Source organism: Hemiscyllium ocellatum, chromosome 4, assembly GCF_020745735.1.
Source record: "Hemiscyllium ocellatum isolate sHemOce1 chromosome 4, sHemOce1.pat.X.cur, whole genome shotgun sequence".
Taxonomy (NCBI): Eukaryota; Metazoa; Chordata; class Chondrichthyes; order Orectolobiformes; family Hemiscylliidae; genus Hemiscyllium; species Hemiscyllium ocellatum.
In genome coordinates, this window is record NC_083404.1 from 126,256,547 (window position 1) to 126,283,941 (window position 27,395).

The window sequence follows — 27,395 nt, forward strand, 5'->3', positions numbered from 1 at the left end:
TACTGCCAGAAGAACTAGCACAGGTTCAACAAACCAAATGGTCTCCACTATTGTAACTATAACTGTTTTGTGAAATAAATCAGTTAATTGATTTAAATCTGGTCTTGCCTTTACAAAATACAAGTTTGGTCCAATGTACAAAAGTTAGATGATTTGTGAATTAAAGACGTGAAAATCTCATTTAAAAAAAGGGAGCCCTGTTGAATCACTCTTGGTTATACTATCTACTACAATGTTCACTTACAACCCAATAATACAAGACTGTACTTAGGAATTCTGAAGAAGGGCTTATGCCCGAAATGCTGATTCTCCTGCTCCTTGGATGCTGCCTGACCTGCTGCGCTTTTCCAGCAACACATTTTTCAGCTCTGATCTCCAGCATCTGCAGTCCTTACTTTCTCCTGAACTTAGGAATAGCATAGGATCTCCACAGCATTAGAAATAGCTGGAGCTTCTGAATCTAAGAATCTGAGGCAAGATCCTAATTTTTAATGGGAAACAATTTGCAATCCCATAGGATAAGTCTTTTATGTAGTATTTTGATGCATAGGGTTTGGAAGTGCCTATTTGATGTAATGGTAAACATTGTTCTTTAAATTTGTGGCCTCTTTAATAAATCCGACTTAACTTGGTCCCCTCAGAAGTGATATTTTATTTGAAGACTCAGTTTAATTTGACCGCTTGAAACAAAAGAGATTAGCTTTTATGCTACATGAATATCTTTAGTTGAATAAAGACTTTTTTAACCAAAGACATTATGTATTTCTGTAGTCTTAAAATGTAGCACTTTTTAGGGTCTTCATTGTGCTGTATACAGGTGATGGCACATGCTAAAATGCACTGACTACCTCCAGAATACGACATTGCATTCAAATTATTTGAAAATGCTTGATTTAATTGATACAATCTATTTGTTTTGGAGTCTGTTCTAGAATGTAAAATTTTAGATTCACTTTGTAAAATTTACTTTTCTCTAAAAGGTTGCCGAGCTTCTCAATATGCCTTCGATGAGGGTATACGAAGTAGCAACGTTTTACACTATGTTTAACCGCAAGCCAATTGGAAAATACCATATTCAGATCTGCACGACCACACCATGTATGCTCAGAGAGTCCGACAGTATTGTAGAATGCGTCACAAAAAAGCTTGGTAAGCAGAAACTCTGGTTACTCCAGAGTCATTTACTGAAATAGGAAGATTTTTATATTTTTATCAATATATTACCAAGAGAATGCCTTTCTTGAAAAATATTTCCTTTGATTCCATGTTTATTTAGTTGATAAATATTTAGTGAAATCAAATGCTAATTTAATGTAGGCAAATAAAATTCCAGTATTGATTACTTTAACTACGTCTTGTTTTACTCAAAATTACAGAAGTGAAATGATTTGTGATTGGTACTCTGAATGTGTCTGAAATGTTTTTGAATCTTTATAAGTGAGATCTATCCTTAAAAGGAAAATATCATGATCAGATATGGACTTCTAATGCCACATGTTTCTAACTCCTTCCTTGGTTAAACGGTTGCATTCATACTCTGTAGAACATTCCAAAGAACTTCACAATCAATTAAATACTTTAGACGTGTTATTATGATTGTTTTGTAGACAGATTCACCAGCAACCATTTTGCATCCAGTTCATCAAACAGGAATTGGAATAAGGGCCAGTTGTTCTGGTTTACTCATCTTTGTAGCAGGATGCATCTTTTGCAAGAGAAAGACATGTTTATAGGCTGTCATGTTACTTAGGTTCAACTCATTAGTTAACAGGGATCTTGGTTTAATAAAATATCCTAAGGTTGACACCACAAAACAAGGCAGCATTCCGTCAGCAATGCACTGAAATGCTCAACTAAGTCATTACGAATCAAAAGGGAAGGATGTTCACTGTTTAAAATTAAACCTACCACAAAAGGAAAATTTTATAATAAAAAAAGACTTTTAATGCCACGTTTCTAAATTCTTCCTTGGTAAAAACAGTTACATTTTCTCATTCTCCAGAACAACCCAAGCAGCTTTTGGAGATCACTCATCTTAGTTCCAATTTGTATTTTGTTTTATACTTAGGTAAGCAAGGATCCTGAAGGATGGAGTAGTAGGTGTCAAATAGTGGCCTGTGATTTTTATAACCAGCTGAAACAATATCTGCATTTTAAAATCTGAAAAAAAACTTAAAGCTAGAGAAGTTCTTTTGCTATCTTATGTAACTTGTTTAATCTAAATTTATTTTTCATAACCGTGGGAAGATAGATTCTCATTACATCTAAGTAGGAGTCCATTAATAAATAAGCATCTCCTTTATACTTCCTATATCAATTCTAAATTCATATTCTTTTTGTATTCACAGGCCAGAAAAAATGATCCCCAAAACCTTGGCTTTGGTGAAATACAGTGACATTAAATTTATTATAACTATGTTATTTAGTTTTCATAAATTTCCCAGCAGATCAACCAATCACTTCTACCAACTCTTTATTAACTTTATTTAATATTGATTAGCTATATAAGTTCCCATCTGTCTTTTGTAGCTTTTCTATCTACAATGTTGCTCAAAGGATTTAAAACTTTGTGTAACCAAACTCCATTTCCTTAAACAAGTGTTACATGTGCTGCTTGGTTTTATAGCAGAAGTCTTCCTAACTTTACTGATCAAGTAATTATTTTCATTCTCCCCTTGCTACCTGATTCAGACCCTACCATTACCCCAGCTGAGAACGAAACCAGAGCTATTGTGGATCAAATTGAAGACCTTCATGGTTGATAGCTCAGAATATATGAATATTTAAGGAGTATGAATGAATGAATTGAATCTCATGTGAACTGTTGACCACAAATTGAGACTCTTGTTCACAAGTAGTAATTAGTTTAACCATCCTGAAGCTATAAATCGTAACATACATTCTCCTGTAATTTATAGTAGAATCCCTCAGATAGTGACTAACATTTCTGTTCTTTTCCCATAAAGACCCCTATTTTAAGGTCGTCATTGCTACTTTAATCTACAATTAGAGAATTTTCTTCTCCCACCATTCCATACTGACAGGTTTGATTAAATAAAACTGAGAAGCAAACGTAAGGATTATGGGTTCAATGGTAGAGGAATTAACCTGAATTACAATAGATACAAAACATAATTTATCCAAACATTAAGTAAACGTAATTTCTTGGTTTGTTTTTATCCTTATGAATTGTGTAATTTTCTTTAAAGGCAGCTGATAAACTATGACATCGCATATCATACTGTTTACTCGTTTTGTTTTGCTGCTTTTTAAATGCAATGTGGCACAAATGCCCAAATAAACATTAAGTTCATTATTTTTAGTGAAATTACTTTATTTTAAAATATGCTTTTCTGAAACTATGCAACAAAAGAAGCAAGATCCAGCCTTTTAAGCTATTAAACAATTGAATCCCAGGTGGCTCTGATGGGTCTTTGAAGTGAATCAGTGTTTTCAGTTAAGTTCATTTCATCCTTAGGTATCTCTATTGGGGAAACAACACCTGACAAGCTTTTCACTGTCACAGAGGTGGAGTGTCTGGGTGCCTGTGTGACTGCACCAATGGTGCAAATTAATGACAACTATTATGTAAGTCCTTTGAAATGCATTGATACTGTTTTATGTCTTGATATGCAGTACCTAAATTGTCGTCATATGTAGTTTAAACATCATAAATCTGTAAATCCAAGTTAGTATTAAATCTTACATGGCAGCAAATAGAATAATACACAAGCCAAGAATTATTTTTCAGTCAATGTAAATTTCAAATTTTGCTCCAGAGCAGGCAGATTATTTTATAATTGGAGGTGATTGAAATAGCTGCTATTTACAAATACATAAAGAACAAAAGAGAGCAACAAGAGAGAGAGAATATAGTGCTCAAAGATAAATGAGGTCACTAATCCAAAATCTGGTTTCCAGCATTTGCAGTCGTTGTTTTTACCCTGGGAAACCAAACAGTTGACTTGCAGCTGCCGTTTATGATGGGTTTGGGAGTAGACCAGGAACTGTAGACATTGTGCTTCCTGTTCAAACAGCCTTAATTCTAGAAGCAATGGATGAAGCCAAAGAGGAATTCTTCTTCAGCCTTGATCATTGTCCTTTCTCCAAATTGGAAAGGAAAGTGCAAGGAAAAGTAAACACCAAAAGAGTCTTGCTGCTGATGAGCCTAGAACAAAATCCAGTTGTAACGAACAGCTGAGACAAATACACTCCAGATAGAGTGCACGCTTGACAGAGGGATTGTCAGAGGCAGCATTTTCACCATGTTGGTGAGATGTTAAGGGGTCAATTTGCTCTGTTGACCTGCACGAAATTGGATGTCCCAGGGGTAGGATGGTATGTCTCTGACTTGCAGGTAGAATGTAAAACAACTCGGGTTGTGAGTTTATGGAATGCCCTGCCAGTAGCGGTGGTGAACTGTCCCTCTTTATGGTCATTTAAGCGGGCATTGGATAAGCATATGGAGGTTATTGGGCTAGTGTAGGTTAGGTAGACTTTGGTCGGCGCAACATCGAGGGCCAAAGGGCCTGTACTGCGCTGTATTTTTCTATGTTCTATGTTCAAATTACATTGCCATCTCCCTCCTATTCAAAATAAATTTACAATGTCAACATCTTCTATTCAGAATCAATAAGAACATTGCAGTTGGAATTCTGACTACACCCTGTAGCTAAAAACAATTTATAACAGATCTTGTCATTAAGGGATGATTTAAATTACACTGTTTCTGGAGATGATCAGGTCACTGCATCGTGTCTTGATTGGCATGTGACTGTGTGGGAGCGGTTGAGGGTTGTCTTGTGGGCATTACTGACTGTGATGTAAAACTCTTGTATAAAAGAAGAACTGTTATCTTGTTCAGAGACATTTTTCTTGACATGTTTCACAAGCATTGCGAAGTGTTAAGTGATCCTCCAAAACTTGTACTTGCTTAATAAATTTTGGCTGTTCACAGAAGTTGGCGTATTGCAGTTGCATCAAGTGTGTAAGAATCTCAAGAAAAAGAACCTAACATTGGGAGCTGATCAACCATTGACTAATCTACTCTATTATATCCATCAACCTAGCCCAAAAATAGCAGCTGGACTAGGCTTACAGATTTTTACTTCAAAGGCAATGGAGTATAAATATTGGGAGATTTTCCTAAAACTATGCAAGATATTAATCAGACCAATTGGAATTAGTGAGAACCACAGATGCTGAAGAGTCAGAGTAGAGCTAGAAAAAGCACAGCAGGTCAAGCAGCATTAGAGAAGGGGAGTTGACGTTTCAGGTCAGATCACACCTGGAAAATGTTTGAGCCCTTACCCAAGATATTCCGGCATTGGAGGCAATCCAGAGAAGGTTCACTAGGCTGATACAGGTATGAAAGAATTATATAAATGAAGAGAGTGGGTCTGTACTTGTTGAAATATAGAAGAACGAGGCAACTTTATGGAAACAAAAGATTCTTAGAGGATGTGACAGGGTAGACACAGATTGTTTTCCATTGTGAGACAGCCTAGAGCCAGAGGGCATAATCTCTGAATTAGGGTTCACAAATTTTAAGACCGAAATGAGTAGGAATTTCTTCTGATGACTGAATTTTCTTTTTAAACCACAGAGGGCTGTTGATGCTGGGTTATTAAGTATATTCAAAGTGGAGATAGATTTTTTTGTTTAATCCAGTGAAGGAATTCAGGGTTACGGAAAAGGTGGCAATGGGAAGGTGAAGATGAGCATGTTCGCCATGATAACATTGATGGAACAGACTCAATGAGTTGAATGACCACTTCTGCTCCTATGTCTTGTCACGCCACAAGAAATTCATTGTCGATAGCCCGAAGGATCCTATGAGAAAAGACTTGCCTTTCAGTCAACTTGGCAATGCTGATAAGTTGGTGAATGGGATTTATAATGTTTGTCAGTATTTACTCCTTTCTTAATTTTTTGAATTGTAGTCTTCTGATTCATCCAGTTGCTAAGCCTGAGTGCCACTCTTGCCAATTTAGTAAGAGATCAGTGATCAGGAACCCTGCTGACACTGACCTCTAAATGAACTTTGGCACTTAGGATTGTTGACTTTGGTATGATAGTGGATGTACCATCTATCCTTTTTTTTATTGAACAATATGGGCAAGTGCCATATTTGTTTACAATACATATTTGAATTTTTCTTCAGTCATAATTGCATATGGTTAGTGATATTATATTTACATTACAGGAAGATCTAACACCAAAAGACATGGAAGAAATAATTGATGAATTAAAAGCTGGCAAAATTCCCAAACCTGGACCAAGGTATAGAATTCAGTGAGTTATGCTGCAAAGTTCAATGTGGTTTTTTAAACAAAAAAAAATGATGTTTGGAAAATTAGAGAAAATGAAATTGTTTTATGCACAACAGTAGTGAATGCCATGATTTTAAAACATTCACCTTTTAGAGAATAAATGCTTACTGGAACATAAATTTGGATTCTCCCATCCAGTATAAAATGTTAAGTCTATAATATAAATATAATTACACAAACTGTATACATTTTATCTTCAATTAGCACTAGGTCACTTACAAAGTAAGAGTTTTATTTTTCACAATCATAGAATTTTATAGTATAGAAGGCCCTTCAACCCATCATGTGTACCAGCTCCTAAACAAGCTATCCAGCTAGTCCCATTCTCCAGCCCTATTTCGGTAACCCTCCAAATTCATCACTTTCAAATACATATCAAGCTCACTTTTGAAACCTCCAATGGAATCCACCTTCAGTACTACCAGGCAACACAGTAATGTCTAGTTACTGACTGACCAACTAATGAAAACTTTTACCCTTTTGCAATTGTTCATAATTCGAACACCTCAATAAGGTGTTCTTAATCTTCTATGTTCCCAGGATTGAACAGAATACTCAGTGATCTAACCAAGATTGAATTTATACTCTGCCTATCTTTATAAACCCAAGGATCTTATAAGTCGCCTTAAATATTTCAACATTTATGGTCACCTTCAAAAAATTGTGTATGCGAGTCTTGAGTCCCCTTTGCCCATGTAGTCACCGCAATGCTGTACAATTGTATTGTCTGTCCAAAGGAAGCTTGGACAGGCTAGGTTCATTTTACATTTGGATGTCATTCCAAGAGTGAAATTTTTGGTGATTACTCAAGCATCAGTCTAGACACGCAACATTCATTTTTTTGTGTGGGAAAGTGGTTACTGCTATCTTTGTCATGTATACTGCCTCTGCAGTGTATGTAGGGATGGCAGGGCAAAGAAGAGACAGTCCCTGACACTTTTGATGTCTTTAAAATTCTCTTGGCCCCAAGGAAAATATTTGTTGAAAATTGTATGTTTGTTCTGTTACTAATCAAATAATTAATCTAAAATGTTGGTAATTGCTTTTTTAAAAACAAATCAAGTGTTATTAACAGCCAACAGCAGCTATTCAGTTTTGTTTTATTGTTACATAGGTGCGCTTGAATAGTTACATTAAACAATCTCCATTGTTGTGATTTTGGAATGTAGGACAGGCAGCTGCAGAAAAGTGTCCTGCCAGCTGTTTTACTTAATTTTTAAACTAACCAATGACAATCTGTGTCAAGTTTCATATTTTTCTAAATATAAAGTGTTTATATAAATTAGTCTCATCCTCTCTCCAGGTCTGCATAAATGTCTATATGAGCCTGGAAAGTAGTTAACTGGACAGCCAATTTTATTCACCTTTATTTGAAGCACACTTTAGTTTCAGTTAAATAATGAGCAGATCTTAAAAGCATCAGGCTCACTGCATAAAGTGGACAAAGAACAATGTTTCTATTGTATGTCATGGCCAGGACTGCCTCTCCAATAATGAATTAAATTTAAACAGCACTTGCATTTAACATTCAGCATTAGGTAGCATTATCAAGCATGTGCTTATGTTCAGATCATTTTCAAACACTTCTCAAACCTGAGCTGACAGGTAGTAAGAATCACAATTGTGTAAGTAGGTATTCTAGTGACATTTTAAAAAGTAATTTTCTCTCATGAAAAAAACATGTTGACTAACTGTTGAAAATCGCATTCCTACTTGCAAGTATTGAGTAACTTAACAATCAGCAAGTTGTAAATATTTTCTTAACTGTCCAAAATAGTGTGCTCGAAAGGTTTCAGACAGTTGCTTATAGTTTAGAACAAGGACAATGGTAAGCACCATTTCCTGATCTGGATATTGGTTTGCTTGCTGAGCTGGAAGGTTCAGTATCAGACACCATACTAGGTGACATCATCAGTGAGCCTCCAGCTGAAGCAGTGATGGTACAGCCCACATTTTATTGGTGCTTAGGCTTCTTTGGGTTGGTGATGCCATTTCCTGTTCTTGTTCTTAGGCGGTGGTAAATGGTATCCAAGTCAACTTGTTTGTTAATAGAGTTCTAGTTGGAATGCCATGCTTCTAGAAATTCTCGCGTGTCACTCTGTTTGGAGGATGTGTTGTCCCAGTCAAAGTGTGTCCTTTCTCATCTGTATGTAAAGATACTAATAAGAGTGGGTCATGTCTTTTTGTGGCTACTTGTTAATTTATCCTGGTGATTAGTTTTCCACTTGTTTGTCCAATGTAGTGTTTGTTAGTTCTTGCAAGGTATTTTGTAAATGACATTAGTTTTGCTTGTTGCCTGTGTAGGGTCCTTCAAGTTCATTAGCTGCTGTTTTAGTGTGTTGGTGGATTTGTAGGTTACCATGATGCAAAGAGGTCTGAGTAGTCTGGCAGTCATTTCCAATATGTCTCTGATGTAGGGGAAGGTGGCTAGGGTTTCTGGATGTGTTTTGTCTGCTTATTTGGGTTTGTGGCTGAGAAATCAGTGGACTTTGTTCATTGGGTACACATTCTTTTTTAATACACTATATCGGTGATTTTCCTCTGTCTATATAATTCCTCTGTGCTGCAGTGTGTGGTGGCTCGTTGAAATAATGTCCTGATGCAGCTTCATTAGTGGGTGTTGGGATGATAGCTTCAGTAGATCAGTATTTGGTAAGTATGTGTTGTTTTACTGTCTATGCTGGTTTGAAGTTCCCCATTGGCTGCGACATCTCAAAATAGCAGTTTGTTGTTGTTTTCCTCCTCTTTAGTGAATTTTATGCCAGTAAGGGTATTATTGATGGTCTTTCAAGTTTCCTCTAATTTTTTCCTTTAGTGATGACAAAGGTGTCATCCATGGAGCTGACCCAAAGTTTGGGTTGGATGGTTGGCAGAGTTTTTGTTCGAGTCTCTGCATTACTGCCTCTAAGAACCCAGATATCAGTGATCCCCTGGGTGTTCCGTTGGTTTGTCTGTAGATTTTGTTATTGAAGGTGAAGTGGGTGGTAAGGCATTGATGAAGCAGCGATAGACACGACCCCACAACTAGAGAACCGAATCACATCCCTACTCAAAACAACTTCAGAAATCTGGAGAAATAAATAAGACAGACTTGAAACCAAACCAAAAAATGAAACCAAACAGATCCAACATACCACATTTCTACGGATTACCCAAAATTCACAAAGCAGGAGCACCCCCGTCAGACTCATACTCTCGCTACCTGGTACACCAGCTTAGATTAGCCAAGGAGCTACACCAAAGACTAAATCACTTAGTAGAAGACTCACGCCACTCCATCCATTCTACCCCCAAGAATTCCTGAAGACCATTGAAGATACCGAGATAGAAGAGGATGAAATAATAGTCTCCTTTGGATGTGAACAGGGCTGTTGCATTATCAGCATCAACCTGGCCAAGGAAATACTGACTACACTATTAGAAGAACCAAAGACTCATACACCAAACATGACCAACTTCTTCAGCATGAACAATATCGTCAAACTAGTGGATCAATGCCTTACCACCCACTTCACCTTCAACAACAAAACAGAAATGGACAAACCAATGGGACACCCATGGGATCTCCGATATCAAGGTTCTTAGCAGAGGCAGTAATACAGAAACTGAACAAACAGCTCTGTCAACCATCCAACCCAAACTTTGGATTTGCTATGTGGATGATACCTTTGTTGTCACTAGATCAGATTAGATTAGATTACTTACAGTATGGAAACAGGCCCTTCGACCCAACAAGTCCACACCGACCCTCTGAAGAGCAACCCACCAAGACTCATTCTTCACCTAACACTATGGGCAATTTAGCATGGCCAATTCATCTAACCTGCACATTTTTTTTGGATGGTGGGAGGAAACCGGAGTAAACCCATGCAAACACTGGGTGAATGTGCAAACTCCACACAGACAGTTGCCTGAGGCAGGAATTTAACCCGGGTCTCTGGCGCTGTGAGGCAGCAGTGCTAACCCACTGTGTCACTGTGCAACCCATAAAAACAAATTAGAGGAGACCTTCAAGATCATCAATAATACCCTTTACTGGCATAAAATTCACTAAAGAGGAGGAAAACAACAACAAAATGTAATTTCTAGATGTCGCAGAAAAGCGAACAGCCAGTGGAGAACTTCAAACCAGTGTCTACAGGAAAACACCACATACTGACCAAATGCTGAAATGCAGAAGCAATCATGTCAACATCCACAAACTAAGCTGTATTAAACATTATTTCAACGAACCACCATACACTGCAGCACAGCAGAAAATCACCTATACAGTGTATTCAAAAAGAACGAGTACCCAACGAACACAGTGGGCTGATTTCTCAGCAACAAATCTGAACAAGCAGACAAAACCTGTCCAGAAACCTTAACCACTCTCCCTTACAAAGGTATCTCTGAAATGACTGCCAGACTACTCAGAACCCTTGGCATCATGGTAGCCCAAAAACCCAGCAAAACACTAAAACAGCAGCTAATGAACATGTAAGACCCTATACAGACAACAAGCAAAACTAATGTCATTTACAAAATGCCTTGCAAGAACTGTAACAAACACTACATTTGACAAACAGGCAAAAAACTAGCCACCAGGACACATGAACTAGCCACAAAAAGACATGACCCACTCTCTCTAGTATCTTTGCATACAGATGAGGAAGGACACCACTTCGACTGTGACAAAACATCCATCCTAGGACAAGCTAAACAGAGACACGCGCAAGAATTCCTGGAAGCCATGGCATTTCAACCAGAACTCTTATCAACAAGCACATTGACTTGGATCCCGTTTACCACCCCATGAGAAAAAGAACAGGAAATGACATCACCAACCCAAGGTAACCTAAACACATTTTAAAAAAAAGGGCCGTACCACCAGTGCTTCATCCGGAGGTCACTGATGTTACCTAGTACCTAACATCTGAAACCAAACCTTCCTGCTCAGCGAGCAAATGTACATCCAGAAACTCAACCTGAACTACAAATCTTTTTCATCATTTTCTGATATACAGACAGTTGACTGAGTAGGTATGATGTAATTGTGCTGAAAGTTATGCAAACCACAGAGTGTAAAAACAAATGACTTTGTCACGTTATAAAATTATTAAGTCAACTTGATTTTCAACTTTCATCTATTTTAAATTCTCAGCAGTTTAGAGTGGAGTGGCTAAGTGTCAAAAGGTTTTTGAGGGCCTAAGCCTTCTAATTCCTGGAATTTGTCAGCATGCCATTAGTTAGCTCTCTGCCCAAAATAATAGTTCGGAACCAGGTGCTGATCACTGGTGCAAAGGAAAGTTTGCTGGCAACAGTCTAAGATGCAGAGAAGGTCAATTGTTAGTGTTCTAGGAGGTGGTAACTTCTCTAGGAGGTGGTAACTTCTCCAGGAGGTTCAGTAAATTCTGTATGCAGTGTACGAATAGATTTGTCAAATCTTTACAGACCCAATAACTTTTGGTGATCCCAACAATAGTGTACAGATAGGTCTTAGCTTCTCTGCTTGGATGTAAACTTCTTATACCCATTACGTCATCTTCTGCCCTCTTATCAAACAGTATGTGCAAACAGTATCTCTATCACTAAGACCACCCATTCAACTGTCTTTGCTGCTTCCTTCCCTTTCATTGTCTGAAGATTTCTGATGAAGGTTTCCTCCACCATAGAAGGATTAGAGAATATTGAGAGCCAGCTCCTTTTGTGTTGTCTAAGCTCATTTTATCTGTGAATCCCACCAGCTGCTTATTTAATCCCGTTAAACTGTTAATCTTTCCCATTTCCCATTCATATGCTCCTGACATCTGCAAACTCATCTAATTCCACATCTATGCAAATGGTGAGATACAGCCAACTGTACCTTTCCATTGATCTTATGGTCTCACTACTTGTCTAATATGCAGTACAACATAAACTTTCATAATTTAAATAAAGGAAATGGCTGAAGCAATAGTCTTTGCTTCCTGCCACAAATTCTCATCCCTCACTACTGTTTTCATTCTTCTCCCAGCCAAGTGGCTGAAGTTGAACCAGATAATGGATAACTTGTTCTTGAGTTTAAGTCTAGCTTCCAACGTCACATCTGTTCTGACACCAAAATTGTCTGTTTCCACCTCTGCATATCTGCTGAACCCCTTATCCATGACATTGTCTGGCTTTGACCATTTTCATGCTCTTTGCCCAGCTTCTATCTGTTAAATCATGTCCAAACTTCTGCGTTATCCTTACTCTAATCAGGTCCTGTCCACTTATCTCCTTTGTGCTTGCTAACTTATATTGGCGTAAAAAATGAGGTCTGCAGATGCTGGAGATCACAGCTGCAAATGTGTTGCTGGTCAAAGCACAGCAGGCCAGGCAGCATCTCAGAAATAGAGAATTCGACGTTTCGAGCATGAGCCCTTCATCACATTTGCAGCTAACTTATATTGGCATCTGGTTTGATCTCAGCTTTGAATTCTCCTATTTCAGATCATTCCCTGCTTCTATCCTTTTAAGCTCCTCCAACCGCAAATACCCACCTTTCTCAAATTTTTTACCTTTTACACGTCCCTGATTTGAAACTGGCAATCATACTGTAAGCTCTATAATTCTCTTCCCAAAATGTTTGCTTCTGTACCTCTAAGCTGCTCCTTAAAATCCACCTTACTGACAAATTTTGGTTACTTTATCTCCATGCTTAGCTCTGTCAGATTCCGGTTAACACTGCCGTTAAATGCCTTAAAACATTTTGCCAAGTTAAAAAAGCATAAATTGTTGCTGTAAAATGGAGGAAAAATTGCAGGGTATTTTTACATTTAAAATTTTATAGGGGAGGTCAATCCATATTTCTGCTACCACATCAACTAAAAGCTGTCTTCAGTCAATTAAGAGACAAGAACATTTTGTTATATTGTGTTTATCTTCTCTTTTCTAGGAGTGGGCGTTTTTCATGTGAGCCTGCTAATGGTTTAACTTCATTATTAGAACCACCGAAGGGACCGGGTTTTGGAATTCAACCAGGCCTTTAACCAGTTACATTCATCTACAAGATCAGTTGTGTATTGAACTTGTGTAGTTCTCATTGTGTATACAGTATAAATGTATATAAAAGTTTCCATTCCATCATAAAGCGTGAATCTGTTGGTTTTTAAATAATGCCAATTTTAAGTTAGTTTATTTTCCTGTTCACATTCAAACCACAGAGTTTAGTCCACCAAGTTTTCCCTTCTAGGACAGTTTATTTCAATCTGTTTGGCAGCAACTATTTCACAATAATTGTCCCAAATTAAATGTTTCTTCCTGCATAAATAGAGTCATAGAGATGTACAGCACAGAATCAGAGCTGAAAAATGTGTTGCTGGAAAAGCGCAGCAGATCAGGCAGCATCCAAGGAGCAGGAGAATCGACGTTTCGGGTATAAGCCCTTCTTCAGGAATGAGGAAGATGTGCCAAGCAGGCTAAGATGAAAGATAGGGAGGAATCAGAGCCTGCAGTCCAACTCGTCTATGCTGACCAAATATTCTTTTAAGTGTTGTAATTGAGCCATGCTGTACCACTTCCTCTGGCAGCTCATTCCATACATGCACCACTGTTGTATGTTGCCCTTTAACTCCCTTTTAAATCTTTCCCCTGTATTCTCTCTTCTTTTCTGATTTAAAGCATTTAGTTTAAACAGTTAAGTGATGTCTTGAAAAGTGTCCATGTTATAGAGATGGTGGTGCTGGATGTTTTAAAATGCATAAAGATGGATAAATCCCTGGGACTTGATCAGGTGTATCAGAAAGCTTTATGGGAAGCTAGGGAAGCGATTGCTGTGCCCCTTGCCGAGATGTTTGTATTGTCGATAGCTATGGGTGAGGTGCCGGAAGACTGAATGGTAGCTAATGTTGTGCCTTTATTTAAAAAAAGTGGTAATGAAACGCAAGGCAACTATAGACAGGTGAGCTGGATGTCAGTGATGGTCACGTTGGAGGGGATTCTGAGAGGATTTATATGCATTTGGAAAGGCAAAGACTGATTAGGGATAGTCAGCATGGGTTTATGTGGGGAAACGGTGTCTCAATAACCTGATGTCTTTTTTTGAAAAAGTGACAAAGATTGTTGAAGGCAGAACAACGGACATTGTCTACATGGACTTCAACAAGGCATTTGACAAGGTTCTGCATGTTAGGCTGGTTAGCAAGGTTCAATCACATGGAATGCAGGGAGCACTAGACATTTGGATACCATGAAGACAGGAGACAGAGGATGGTGGTGGAGACCTGCGATCAGCAGTGTACTGTAAGGATTGGTGCTAGATCCACTGCTTTGTCATCTGTATTCACATCCAAATCATTGAAAAAGAGGAATAGTTAACAGGTTTGCAGAGGACACCAAAAGTGGTGGTTTACTGGATTGTGGAGTTTACCTCAGGCCAACAGGATCTTCGTCAAATGGGCTGATGGGCCAAGGCGTGGTAGATGGAGTTTAATTTAGATAAATGTGAGCTGTTGCATTTTGGTAAGACCAATCAGGACAGGACTTATACACTTAATGCTAGAGTCCTGGGGAGTGTTGCTGAACAAAACAACCTTCGAGCGCAGGTTCATAATTCCTTGAAGGTGGAGTTGTTAGTAGACAGGGTAGTGAAGGCAGTGTTTGATATGCTTGCCTTTATTGGTCAGTGCACAGAGTATAGGAGTTGGGACATCATATTGAGCCTGTACAGGACATTGGTTAGTCCACTTTTGGAATACTGTGTTCAATTCTGGTCTCTCTACTACAGGAAAGATATTATGAAAGGTTGCGGAAAAGATTTACAAGAATTTTGCTGGGATTGGAAGGTTTAAGCTATAGCATGAGGCTGAATAGGCTGGGGCTATTTTCCCTGGAGCATCTGAGGCTGAGGAGTGATCTTGATGTTCATAAAATTTGAGGGGTGTGGAGAGGGTGAATAGCCATGGTCGGGGAGTCTGAAGATTTGAGGTAATGGTGAAAGTGGAAAAACATGAGGGTCCTAAAGGGCAACCTTTTCATGCAGAGGGTGGCACGCTTATGGACAAAGCTGCTAGAGGAATGGCGAACGCTAGTACAATTGCAACATTTAAAAGCATTGTAGTATGTTCCATTTATAAGTGCATTGTCCAACGAAGGCTTTGTTGCTAACCTTGGTGACTTGTGCCTCGTGGAAACAGACTTCAAATCCTCCTCCCTAGTCACAATATTTTGATCATTATTTGATTAGAATCATAGAATCCCTAAGCTAGAAAACTGGCTATTCGGCCCGAGCCTACACTGAACCTCCGAACAGCATCTGCATAGGTACATGAATGGATGGGTTTAGAGGAATATGGGCCAAATGTTGTGGTTCTGTTCGCCGAGCTGGGAGTTTGTGTTGCAGATGTTTCGTCCCCTGTCTAGGTGACATCCTCAGTGCTTGGGAGCCTCCTGTGAAGCGCTTCTGTGATGTTTCCTCTGACATTTATAGTGGTTTGTCTCTGCCGCTTCTGGTTGTCAGTTCCAGCTGTGCGTTGCAGTGGTCGGTATATTGGGTCCAGGTCGATGTGCTTATTGATTGAATCTGTGGATGAGTGTCATGCCTCTAGGAATTCCCTGGCTGTTCTCGGTTTGGCTTGCCCTATAATAGTAGTGTTGTCCCAGTCGAATTCATGTTGCTTGTCATCTGCGTGTGGCTACTAAGGATAGCTGGTCGTGTTGTTTCGTGGCTAGTTGGTGTTCATGGATGCGGATCGTTAGCTGTCTTCCTGTTTGTCCTATGTAGTGTTTTGTGCAGTCCTTGCGTGGGATTTTGTACATTACATTGGTTTTGCTCATGCTGGGTATCGGGTCCTTCGTTCTGATGAGTTGTTTGAGAGTGGCTGTTGGTTTGTGTGCTGTTATGAATCCAAGTGGTCGCAGTAGTCTGGCTGTCAGTTCGGAAATGCTCTTGATGTATGGTAGTGTGGCTAGTCCTTTCAATTGCGGCATGTCCTCGTTTCGTTGACTTTCCCTTAGGCATCTGTTGATGAAATTGTACGGGTATCCGTTTTTGGTGAATACATTGTGGAGGAGTTCTTCTTCCTCATTTTGCAGTTCTGGTGTACTGCAGTGTGTTGTGGCCCTTTTGAATAATGTCTTGAAGCAACTTCTTTTGTTTTTGTTGGGGTGGTTGCTTTCGTAGTTTAGGACTTGGTCTGTGTGTGTGGCTTTCCTGTATATCTTTGTGGTGAATCTCCATCAGGTGTTCTCTGTACCATCACGTCTAGGAATGGGAGTTGGTTGTCCTTTTCTTCGTCTCTAGTGAATCGGATTCCTGTGAGAGTGTGGCGTTGATGATCCGGTGTGTGTTCTCTATTTCTGTGTTTTTAATGATTACAAAGGTGTCGTCCACATATCTGACCCAGAGTTTGAGTTGAATTTGCGGTAAGACTGTTTGTTCTAACCTTTGCATTACCGCTTCTGCTATGAGTCCAGAGATGGGTGAGCCCATGGATGTACTGTTGATTTGTTCATAAATTTGGTTGTTGAATGTGAAATGTGTTGTGAGGCACAGGTCCAGTAGTTTGAGTATGCCGTCTTTGTTGATAGGTTCACCATCCTGTTGTCTGTTCTGTATGTCCAGCAGGTTGGCTATTGTTTCTCTGACTAGGGTTTTGTCGATAGAGGTGAACAGTTACATCGAATGAGACCATAGTTTCTTCCCTGTCTATGTGTATATTTCTGATGATGTCCAATAATTCCTGTGTTGATTGCATAGAGCGTCTGGATCCGCTGATCAGGTATTTCAGTTTCTGCTGTAATTCTTTAGCCAGTTTGTGTGATGGTGTTCCTGGTAGTGATACTATTGGTCTGAGTGGGATGTCTGGTTTGTGCGCTTTAGGTAGTCCATAGAATCTGGGGGTGTTGTTGCTTTCATGTTTCATTCTTTGTAGGTCAAACCTGGTTATCTGTAGGTTCCTCGGTGTGTTGTTTATCCGATTGTTGAGCTGTGGGGTGGGATCAAACTCCCTCTTTTCATAGGTGTTGGTATCTGCAAGTAGTTGTTGCACTTTTTGGATGTACTCTGCTCTGTCTAGGATGACCGTCATTCTGCCTTTGTCTGCTGGTAATATGATTATGTTCTTATCGTTTCTTAGTGATTTTAGTGCTTCCCTCTCCTTGGTATTGAGGTTAAGTGTTTGTCTTTTCCTTGTTATCAGAGGTACGCTACTTTGTCTCACTGTTTGTTGTCTCTCTTCTGTCGGTCCATTGTTCCTGAGTGTGCATTCTAGTGCTGCTAGGAAGTCTGCTGTCTTGGCGTCCCTGTGGTTGTTGTTGAGTCCCTTGGCCAGTATTGTTCTTTCCGTGTCTATGAGCTGTCTGTGGGAGAGGTTTCTAACCCAGGTGTGTGTTGTGATGTCCTCTCTGTTGTGTGTTAGTTTGGCCATCTTTTTCTTTTTGTGCCGTTTTTTTTTGCGGTGTGTGGTCCTGTTCTGTCCTATGGTCCGAGTCCATTCCTGATTGGTGGTTTTTGAAATTAACAATTTTTGGCGCGCAATTTCTTTTTGTCTGTATTTGTGAAGTCTGTTGTGAGCGTCTGTAATCATTACTTGGATCATCCTGAATCGATTCTGTCTGGCTGTGTCCCTGGCTTGTGGGTTGTTGACTGGTGGTCTGTATCTGACACATGGTGGAAGGATTCGATTCTTTCAGCATTCATGCAGGAACCGGAATTGTTCATATGTGGCGCTTAGGCGTTTAGCAAAACCAATGTAGTGTACAAAATCCAATGCAAGGACTGCACAAACACTACGTCGGACAAACAGGAAGACAGCTAACTATCCGTATCCATGAACACCAACTAGCCACGAAACGACGTGACCAACTATCCTTAGTAGCCACACACGCAGATGACAAGCAACATGAGTTTGACTGGGACAACACTACTATTATGGGATAAGCCAAACAGAGAACAGCCAGGGAATTCCTAGAGGCGTGGCACTCATCCACAGATTCAATCAATAAGCACATCGACCTGGACCCAATATACCAACCACTGCAACGCACAGCTGGAACTGACAATCGGAAGCGGCAGAGACAAACCACTATAAATGCCGGAGGAAACATCACAGAAGCGCTTCACAGAAGGCTCCCAAGTACTGAGGATGTCACCTAGACAGGGGGACGAAACATCTGCAACACAAACTCCCAGCTCGGCGAACAGAACCACAACAACGAGCATCAGAGTTACGAATATTCTCACAAACTTTGAACACCTATGGGCCAAATGCACCTAGGACTAGACTAATTTAGGATACTTGGTCAGCATGGATAAGTTGAAGAGTCTGTTTCTGTGCTGCACATCTGATTTTCTTCCTGTGTACCTTCATTCATGCAAGGATTCAAGCACTCCATCAAAAGATTTAGCAGCTTCCTGACATTAGTATACATGTAGCTACTTTTGGCACTCACATTTGGATTCAGGAGGAAATTATTTCTATTCTTTGTTTAAACATTTATTGGACAAAAGTTGGATGAATAGGAGAAGGAAAGCAGTTCTGTTTAGTCTATATCCCTGCTTGTGCATTTGTTTAAAACAAAATGGAATGATAAAAATGGATTAGGCAAAAGTGAGTACTGCAGATGTTGGAGTGTAGAGTCAAGATTAGAGTGGTGCTGGAAAAGCACAGCAAGTCAGGCAGCATCCGAGGAACAGGAAAATTGACATTTCGGGCAAAAGTCCTTCATCAGGGATGAAGGTAGGGAGCCTCCAGGGGGTGGGCTGGGAAGAATGTAGCCAAGAGTACAATAGGTGGATGGAGGTGGGGATGAAGTGATAGGTCAGAGAGGAGGGTGGGTAGGAAGATTAGCAGGTAGGACAGGTCATGAGGATAGTGCTGAGCTGGTAGGTTGGAACTGGGTTAAGGTGGGGGGAGGGGAAAATGAGGAAACTGGTGAAGTCCACATTGATGCCCTGGGGTTGAAGTGTTCCAAGGTGGAAGATGAGGCGTTCTTCCTCTAGGCATCGGGTGGTGAGGGAGTTGCGGTGGAGGAGGCCAAGGATCTGCTCAGCAGAGCGGGAGGGGGAGTTGATTGGTGTGGGTGTTACAGAGATGTTCCCAAAAGCGCTCTGCGAGAAGGTGTTCAGTCTCCCTAATGCAAAGGAGACTACATTTGGAGCAACGGATACAATAAATGACATTGGTGGATGTGCAAGTGAAGGATGTAGAAGGCTCTTCTGGTGTCTTGGATGGAGGGGAGGGAGCAGGTGTGGGCACAGGTTTTGCAATTCCTGCGGTGGCAGGGGAAGGTGCCAGGAGGGGAGGGTGGATTGTTGGGGTGTGTGGACCTGACCAGGTAGTCATGGAGGGACTGATCTTTGCGGTAAGGGGTGGGGAGAGAAATATATCCCTGGTGGTGGGGTCAGTTGGAGGTGGCAGAAATGTTGGAGGGTGATACTGGTATTCAGAAACAGTGTGGGCACACTTGCATGGCTAATCCATCTCACCTATCATTTTTTGGACTGTGGGAGGAATCCAGAGCATGGGGAGAATGTCAGTATGGAGTTTACACAGCTGCCCAAGAATGGAATAGAACTGGGTCCCTGCACTGAGAGGCAGCAGTGCTAACTACTGAGCCACTCTACTGTATACCCTTGTTAACTGCAATGTCAGTTGAAGATAATCAGGGAAGTACAGCCGAGCCATTACTTAGTTTAATGGCAGAATATTTGAGGTGTAGGAGTTTGATCTATTCCATGATAATGACCCAGAATGTTAGTCAAGTGGAATCTATAGCATGTAACTTGGAAATGGTGCTCAGCTCAGTGCACACGTCACATTCACACTGACCAGCAGCACATCGCCACTGGGACAGTAGCCCATTAATGTCTGATGGAAAACTCTGTTACAGGACAGTTAAATCCACAATGGCTTTGATAGAAATGTGGTCTTCACGTGAGTAATTGTTCTTGCTGTCCAGTTTGCTAAGTGGGCAGCCAATAGCAATGTTCATCTTGGTGACTGGTATCCAGAATGATGAGAAACTGATGTCTGATCTGAAACAATCAATAATGTGCTCACAGTTAAGGGGGTGGGGGCGCGGCGGCAAGTACAGGTGGTAGTGCTTCCCTATATCTTCTAATAATATCCTTCGAACTTCAAGTGGTCACAGGTTTGAAAGATTTGGTCAATTTGTGCATTACATCTTGTAGATAGTACACAGTGGTGATGGAGGGAGTGGATATTGTTCAAGAAGGTAACTCATCACCTTCTACCACTGTTATGAATGAGCAACAAAATACTGAGACTTAGCCCAGTTTTTATTTTAGAGAATGGAATATCACTGACAAAGTGCTATATCTTGAGCACCACTATGAACTTCTGTACTTTGCACATTAAGTGTATAAAAATGTTACTTATTTAGATTGAATCCAACAGCTGGCAGACCCAGCTAATGTTGGGTTGTGAAACAACCAACAGCTGTTATGTATTGGTTCTAGTTCCACTGCATACTTTATTTTCAAATTTCCAGTGTAACTGACTAATAATCCAGAAAATAGCTTCACAGCACTAACTGTTTAAGAATCTTAATTCAACATAAAAGTGAAAAGTAATAAAATTTTAATCAAAATGTAACCTTATTAACACCTTTAATGACCTTGTTGGATCTGGCGTTGATGACTTCAACTCCCCAATATCCTAAGTGCTTCTCGAAATGGGCCAGCAAGCGATGACTCAGCCCATCACCATGGTAACACAGGATTACTAATAAATTCTGGCCTTGCGCATGAGCTGCATGTCCCAAAAAAAATGAAAGACTAAGGTAGACAATTAAAATATTTGCCAAAATTTATTAGGGGCAAAAATCACAGTCAAATTCAAAATAATCTATAATATTTTTCTGCTATCAATATTCTCATTAATGTCTAATGTGTCCAGAAGAGGGTAGAGTTGAAAATCATTTTCCCAAATATTTTCTATGAAATAACATCCTAAAAATAAAGATATTTAAATAATAACTGGAACTAAACTATGTGACAGGAAATGTAGATGTACTAAATGGCAAACTCCTAATTAATTATCTAACTCTAATTTAAAAATGTGATGCAAATCATGAATGCAAAGATTTTATCCAGTAATCTTGTGCTCAGATTTGTGACCTACTACTCAAAAGAATGCAAGTATTAAACATATGGGCATAAGAATTCTAAAAAGAAATAAAGGAGAAAACGGTCTTCAAATCACACCACTCTAATACTTTGTAAAAAGGATGTTAAGGAGAAGAGTTATGAATTTAGTCCATTTTAATTAAGTGAATGCTTCTTCATTTAACTACTATTGCTTTAACTGGCAAAAACAAATTATTTCCACAATTCAAGATGGAAATTTTAGGTATACCACTTTTTAAAAAGAGTGAATAGATACAGAAAAACAACCAATCCATAAGGAAAATTATCCACCCTAGCATCATTCCTCTTTAAAAAGACTTGAATTGTCAACAAATCTTCCCCATTTTACAACTTAAGAGTACCTCTGTCAGTTTTAGAATGGAAAAAGCCAAAGTGTTAATTTCCATTAATCATAATTGCCTGATTTTGTACTCAGTTATTAAACTCAGAAATTGAGTATTTAACCACTTTTTTGACCGACCCTGACAGTCACACACAGGTTCCTTTGCTCCTGTACCCCTTATTATTGCCTCTTTTTCCTCCTACCAAAAATCACTCACTTCACTTGTTCCACCAAATCAATTTATTTTCAACTTTACCATTGTATTCCTCAGTTCAGAGGTGTATAAGCAGTATAGTTTGAAATTGTGCCCTGTACATTCAACTCTAGGCCAGAAAGCATGGATCCTCATGTGGGTTTCCTTCCTGAAGTTTAAAAAAACATTGTTTACTGTTATCTGTCAATCATGCTGCTATTGTCCCTTTTAGTGCATGGACTTCAACTTTCTGACTTTTGGGGTGGTGTGAGGAAGGGATGTGTGCGCGCATGCACACGCATGGTGGGGGGCACTGTGCTGTCAAGAACTGAAAATTAAGAAAATGTGGGAAGAACTAGAAACTTCTTGTTTTCCTATTAGATTCTGAAAATCCCACAAATACAAACTAACATGTAGTGTACATAATTTTGAATCATGTTGTCCAGCACTTTCAGATGAAAATAAGTTAAACCAAAGAACTATAGGAAAAAAAATCACTGAGTCAACTCTTGTAATCTAATTAAAATAGCATCTTTCATGGCTTCCAGTGAAGTTAGTAAAGCATAGGCTACATGTCCTCAAGGACATGTAGCCTACAGATCAGATTCCATAATTTTTAAACACTACATTATAATGAAACTCAAGCTGTTTGTCAAGATCATGTCAACTATTAAATCCATTTTGATTCTAATGTAACTGGAAGCATATTAAACAGCTATTTATTTTTGCATTGCCAACATTAACAGCATAATTTTGGTCTCAAAATAACTAGAGTTATCACACTTACTTGGAGTACCATATTTAAAATGCAAGTTACATAAACACTTGCAATCCAAAAAAATACATATTTTTATTTACCATCTTATGAAATGTTGCAAGTCAAACTCCCTATCCATAGAAGTATCTGCAACACTCAAGACTTGCGGAGTTCAGGGTGAATCACTGTCACTTTGAAGGTGAATTAGAGATTAACAATAAACACCTGTCTTGCCACTGACATTACCTCTCAGGAATTAATTTTAAAAAGGCCTATGAAAGATGGAGAGCATTCAAAATTCATTAAAGCACATCAGTGGTAACAAAGGCCATTGAAGTTTTGCTCTATTTATTTATAGCTAGAGCTGTCTTTTGGTTAGACAAAAGGATAGCGCAACAGCCTTCAAGTACACACAGAGGACGTTGGAAAGAGAGGGAGTAGAACATACGTCACTAAGTGGATTAACATTACAGTTGCACAAAAAGTGGAATGCTATTACGCAAATACATAGTGTGTAGTTTATAAAATTAAATTCAGCTGGAGGAACATTAGAAATGCTGTTCTAGAACTCTAGATTACTTAGGCTACAGAAAGGACAACTGGTATAAAATCAGATCACAACTTTGTAAAAAAAAGTCAGAGGAACTGTGACCCAAAGGTTTTAGAAGTTCAGCAATGACCTCTAAAATGGGGAAATGTGAAACAAAATATTAACACTAATATCCTGCATAGTATATTGTACACAATTCAGACTAAAATTGTAGATGGAGGTTAGTTTTCTTAAAAGTAAATGTTTATGATGTAATAGCCAAACTAAATGTAAACATTTACAGCACGTACAGACACTAAATAAATTAATTAAATTCCTTTGTTATCTCTCACTGTCACATCATGTGGTATGGGTCTGCAGGCACAAATGATTCTTAATTTTTTTTGCTTTACAAATTTTCTTTAAAAAACTGAATAGTGTTAAAAGGATTAAGAAGGGGCTCAAGTAATATGGTGGCAAGTGTCCTGACCTCTAAGCCAGGAGTATTGGGTTCAAGTCACAGCTAATGCAAAGGTATGTGATAACATTTCTAAAAAGGTTGATTAAAATCTGAGTAAAAACTGAGCCCTCCTTGCATTTCATAAAGATTAGAAGCCATTTTAGCTCAGCAAGTGGGCTACCAATTTTCCCTTACTGTGAACTGCAAATGAAATAACTGGTTGTATTTGGTATGCTGTCAGTTACGGCAGTTAAAACAAATTAGGAAAAATGAAGACATCAATGCAACACGAGTTATGCATTTTTTCCTTCTATGCTTCCTTGTATTACTGGAACAATGTGAATGCAAAGTTTCATTTAGGTCATTTACAACTCAGGAAGCTGCTGTAAAGGAGTACTATTTTAAAAATACATTTCAGTTCTATTACGACTTCACTTATTTACCTGTCATGCAGTCAGCATACCAGACAAAACCAGCTATTCCATAGTTTGAAGCATTCTCCTCATATTCCATTCCTAGTCCTCATCCTCACCAACCTTTCATAATATGTTGTTTTCATAATAGCCCCAAATCTTTTTACTAGCACTACTTGATCTAACAAACATTTGTCCAAAATGTTTTAGGATTCAATTCAAACAGGCACTCTATTTTTTAAAAAGTGGTTCTAAACAAAATGGGTACTCAAGCTGGAGGAAAACAGTGTTCCACAATAATCAGTGTTTTTGTGAGGACTGAGGTTATCCCTCAGCCTCCAGCAGGTCATGGAAAACATTTCCAGCCTGTTCAGCCTCTCCCTGTAGCTCAAACCCTCCAATCCTAGCAACATCCTTGTAAATATTTTCTGAATCTAGTTTCACCATTTCCTATAGTAGGAATACCAGAATTGAATGGAGTATTGGTCTAACCAATATCCTGGACAGCTGCAACATGACCTCCCAACTCCTATAGTCAGTGCACTGACCAATGAAGGCAAGCGTGTCAAATGTCTTAGTCACCACCTTCCATCTTCAAGGAAGTATACAAATTCACCCAAGGTCTTCGTTTGGCAACACTTCCTATGACCTTACCGTTAAGTGTGTAAGTCCTGCCCTGATATGCATTACCAAAATGCAACACCTCACATTTATCTAAATTAAACTCCATCTGTCACCCATCTATTAAGGTCCCATCTGAGATAACCTTCACTCTCCACTACACCAATTTGGGTGTCATTTGCAAACTTAGTAAGCATATCTCCTATATTCACATCCAAATCATGACAAAAACTAGAGGACCCAGCACACCACCCTCCAAAACAAAACCTTCCACCACCCTCTGTCTCCTACCTTCAAGCCAATTGGCTAGCTTCCCCTGGAATCAATGTGATTGTAGCTTACTAATTAGTCCACCATGCAGAACCTTGTCAAACAAATTAAGTCCATACATCTACTGTTCTGCGTTCCTCAATCTTCAAAAAAAAACCGCAAATCAAGTAATGGAGATACTGTTTCCCATGCACAAAGCCTTGTTGACTATCCCTGATCAGTCCTTGCTTTTCCAAACACAAGTCTTGTCCCTCAGAATCCCCTCCAACAACTTAATCACTGACATCAGGCTCACCAGTCTCGTGTGCCCTGGCTTTTCCTTACTACTTTTCTTAAATAATGGCACCACATTAGCCACCCTCCAGCAACGCACCTATGACTAGCAATGATATAAATATCTCAGCAAGGTGCTCAATCACTTCCCTAGCTTCCTATAAAGTTCTGGGATACACTTATCAGGTCCCAGGGATCTTATGTATACTCCTGCTACCCTTTTATTCCTCTAGGGATTCACTCAATCCCAGCTATCTGTATGTAACAGGTTTCTTGACCAGGGCTTCAATTTGTCTAGTCATCCAGCATTCCCTACACCTACCACCTTTGCACTAATTGGAACTACAGCCTCTTAACTGTCGTTATCTCATTTTTGAAGGCCTCCCACTTTCCAACCAAATCTTAACTAATAATATCAAAATTAGCTTTACTCTAATTTAGAACTTTAACTATTAGATCAGTTCTATCCTTTTTCATAATTCTATTAGTTTTAAAATAGTTATGATCACTGACCCCAAAGTACTCTCCCACTGTAACCTCAATCATTGCCATGCCTCATTTCCCAAGACGTCAGGTTTTGCTCGTTCTTTAGTAGGTTCACCCACATACTGAATAAGAAAATTTTCTTGTATACACTTAATTCCTCTCCATCCAAGCCTTTTACACAATGGAAGTCCCAGTCTATCTTTGGAAAGTTAAAATCCCTACCATTACAATCCATTATTCTTATATGTCTGAGATCTCCTTACACATTTGCTTCTCAATTTCCCAGTGACTATTAGGGCTCCAATCCTAATAAGGTTACAATCCCTTTCTTATTTCTCAATTCCACCAATATAACTTCACTGGACATTCTCCCAGGAATATCCTAAGTACAGCCTTAATGTTATCCTTTAATATAAGTGCAATCTCCCATGTCTCTTTTCCCCCTTGCTATCACTACCCATCCTATAGCATCTATACCCTGGAATGTTATACTGCTGGTCCTGCCTGTCCCAGAGTTCAGGAGTGTGGTGCTGAAAAAGCACAGGTCAGGCAGCATCCGAGGTGCAGAATTTGATATTTCAGACATAGCCGTTCATCAGGAAATGAAGATTTTCCTGCTGCCTGACCTGCTGTGCTTTTCCAAGGCCACACTTTCGACTCTGATCTCCAGCATCTGCAGTCCTCACTTCTTCCATGCCCTAACTTTACCTGTCATGCCTCTTGCATTGAAATAAATTGTTAAATATAATTGATCAGTCTTACTTCATTGTCTGCCTTGACTATTTAACTTGCTAGTCTTTTCTACTGTACTAACCGCAGACTTACTTCTTCTATCTGTCTCATTGGGTCACCTTCCCTCCCAATAGTTTAAAGTCTCCTAAGTAGCACTTTCAAATGTGCCCACCACGATGTTGGACCCCTTCCAATTCAGGTGCAACCCATCCTTATTATACAGGACACTTTTACACAGAAGAACAAAGAAAATTTACATCCCTGGAACAGGCCCTTCGGCCCTCCAAGCCTGAGCCGATCCAAATGTACTGTCTAAAATTGTCAGTCAATTCCTAAGCATTTATGTCCCTCTGCTCCCCACCTACTCCGATTCAGTATGTGAATGTACCTACGAGAGAAGGTGCAAAACTTGACCTACTCTTGGGAAATAAGGCAAGGCTGGTGTCTGAGGTGTCAGTGGGGGAGCACTTTGGGGCCAGCGACCATAATTCTATTCGTTTTAAAATAGTGATGGAAAAGGATAGACCAGATCTAAAAGCTGAAGTTCTAAATTGGAGAAAGGCCAATCTTGACGGTATTAGGCAAGAAATTTCGAAAGCTGATTGGAGGCAGATGTTCGCAGGTAAAGGGACGGCTGGAAAATGGGAAGCATTCAGAAATGCGATTACAAGAATCCAGAGAAAGTATACTCCTGTCAGGGTGAAAGGGAATGCTGGATGATGAAAGAAAGTGAGTGTTTGGTTAAGAAAAAGAAGGAAGCATATGTCAAGTATAGACAGAATAGATCAAGTGAATCCTCAAAAGAATACAAAGGAAGTAGGAGTATACTTAAAAGGGAAATCAGGAGGGCAAAACAGGGACATGAGATAGCTTTGGCAAATAGAATTAAGGAGAA

At 39.4% G+C, this 27,395-nt stretch overlaps 1 protein-coding gene and 1 long non-coding RNA gene across 4 annotated transcripts in view; one reads left to right on the plus strand and one right to left on the minus strand.

Annotated features, from left to right (window-relative positions):
• Positions 1-13,425, plus strand: part of ndufv2 (NADH:ubiquinone oxidoreductase core subunit V2) — a 35,200-nt gene extending 21,775 nt beyond the window's left edge. The window contains exons 5-8 of one of the 2 annotated variants that reach the window (XM_060823845.1): positions 981-1,149; positions 3,479-3,588; positions 6,206-6,294; positions 13,231-13,425. In XM_060823845.1, the coding sequence (XP_060679828.1) occupies positions 981-1,149; positions 3,479-3,588; positions 6,206-6,294; positions 13,231-13,324 (462 nt within the window). In that variant the 3' untranslated portion in view covers positions 13,325-13,425. The remainder of the gene's footprint in view (positions 1-980; positions 1,150-3,478; positions 3,589-6,205; positions 6,295-13,230) is intronic. The other variant, XM_060823846.1, reaches the window with a different exon arrangement.
• The window catches only part of LOC132815094 (uncharacterized), a 56,176-nt gene that overhangs the window by 22,060 nt on the left and 6,721 nt on the right, over positions 1-27,395 (minus strand). The gene's annotated exons all lie outside the window — the stretch shown is intronic.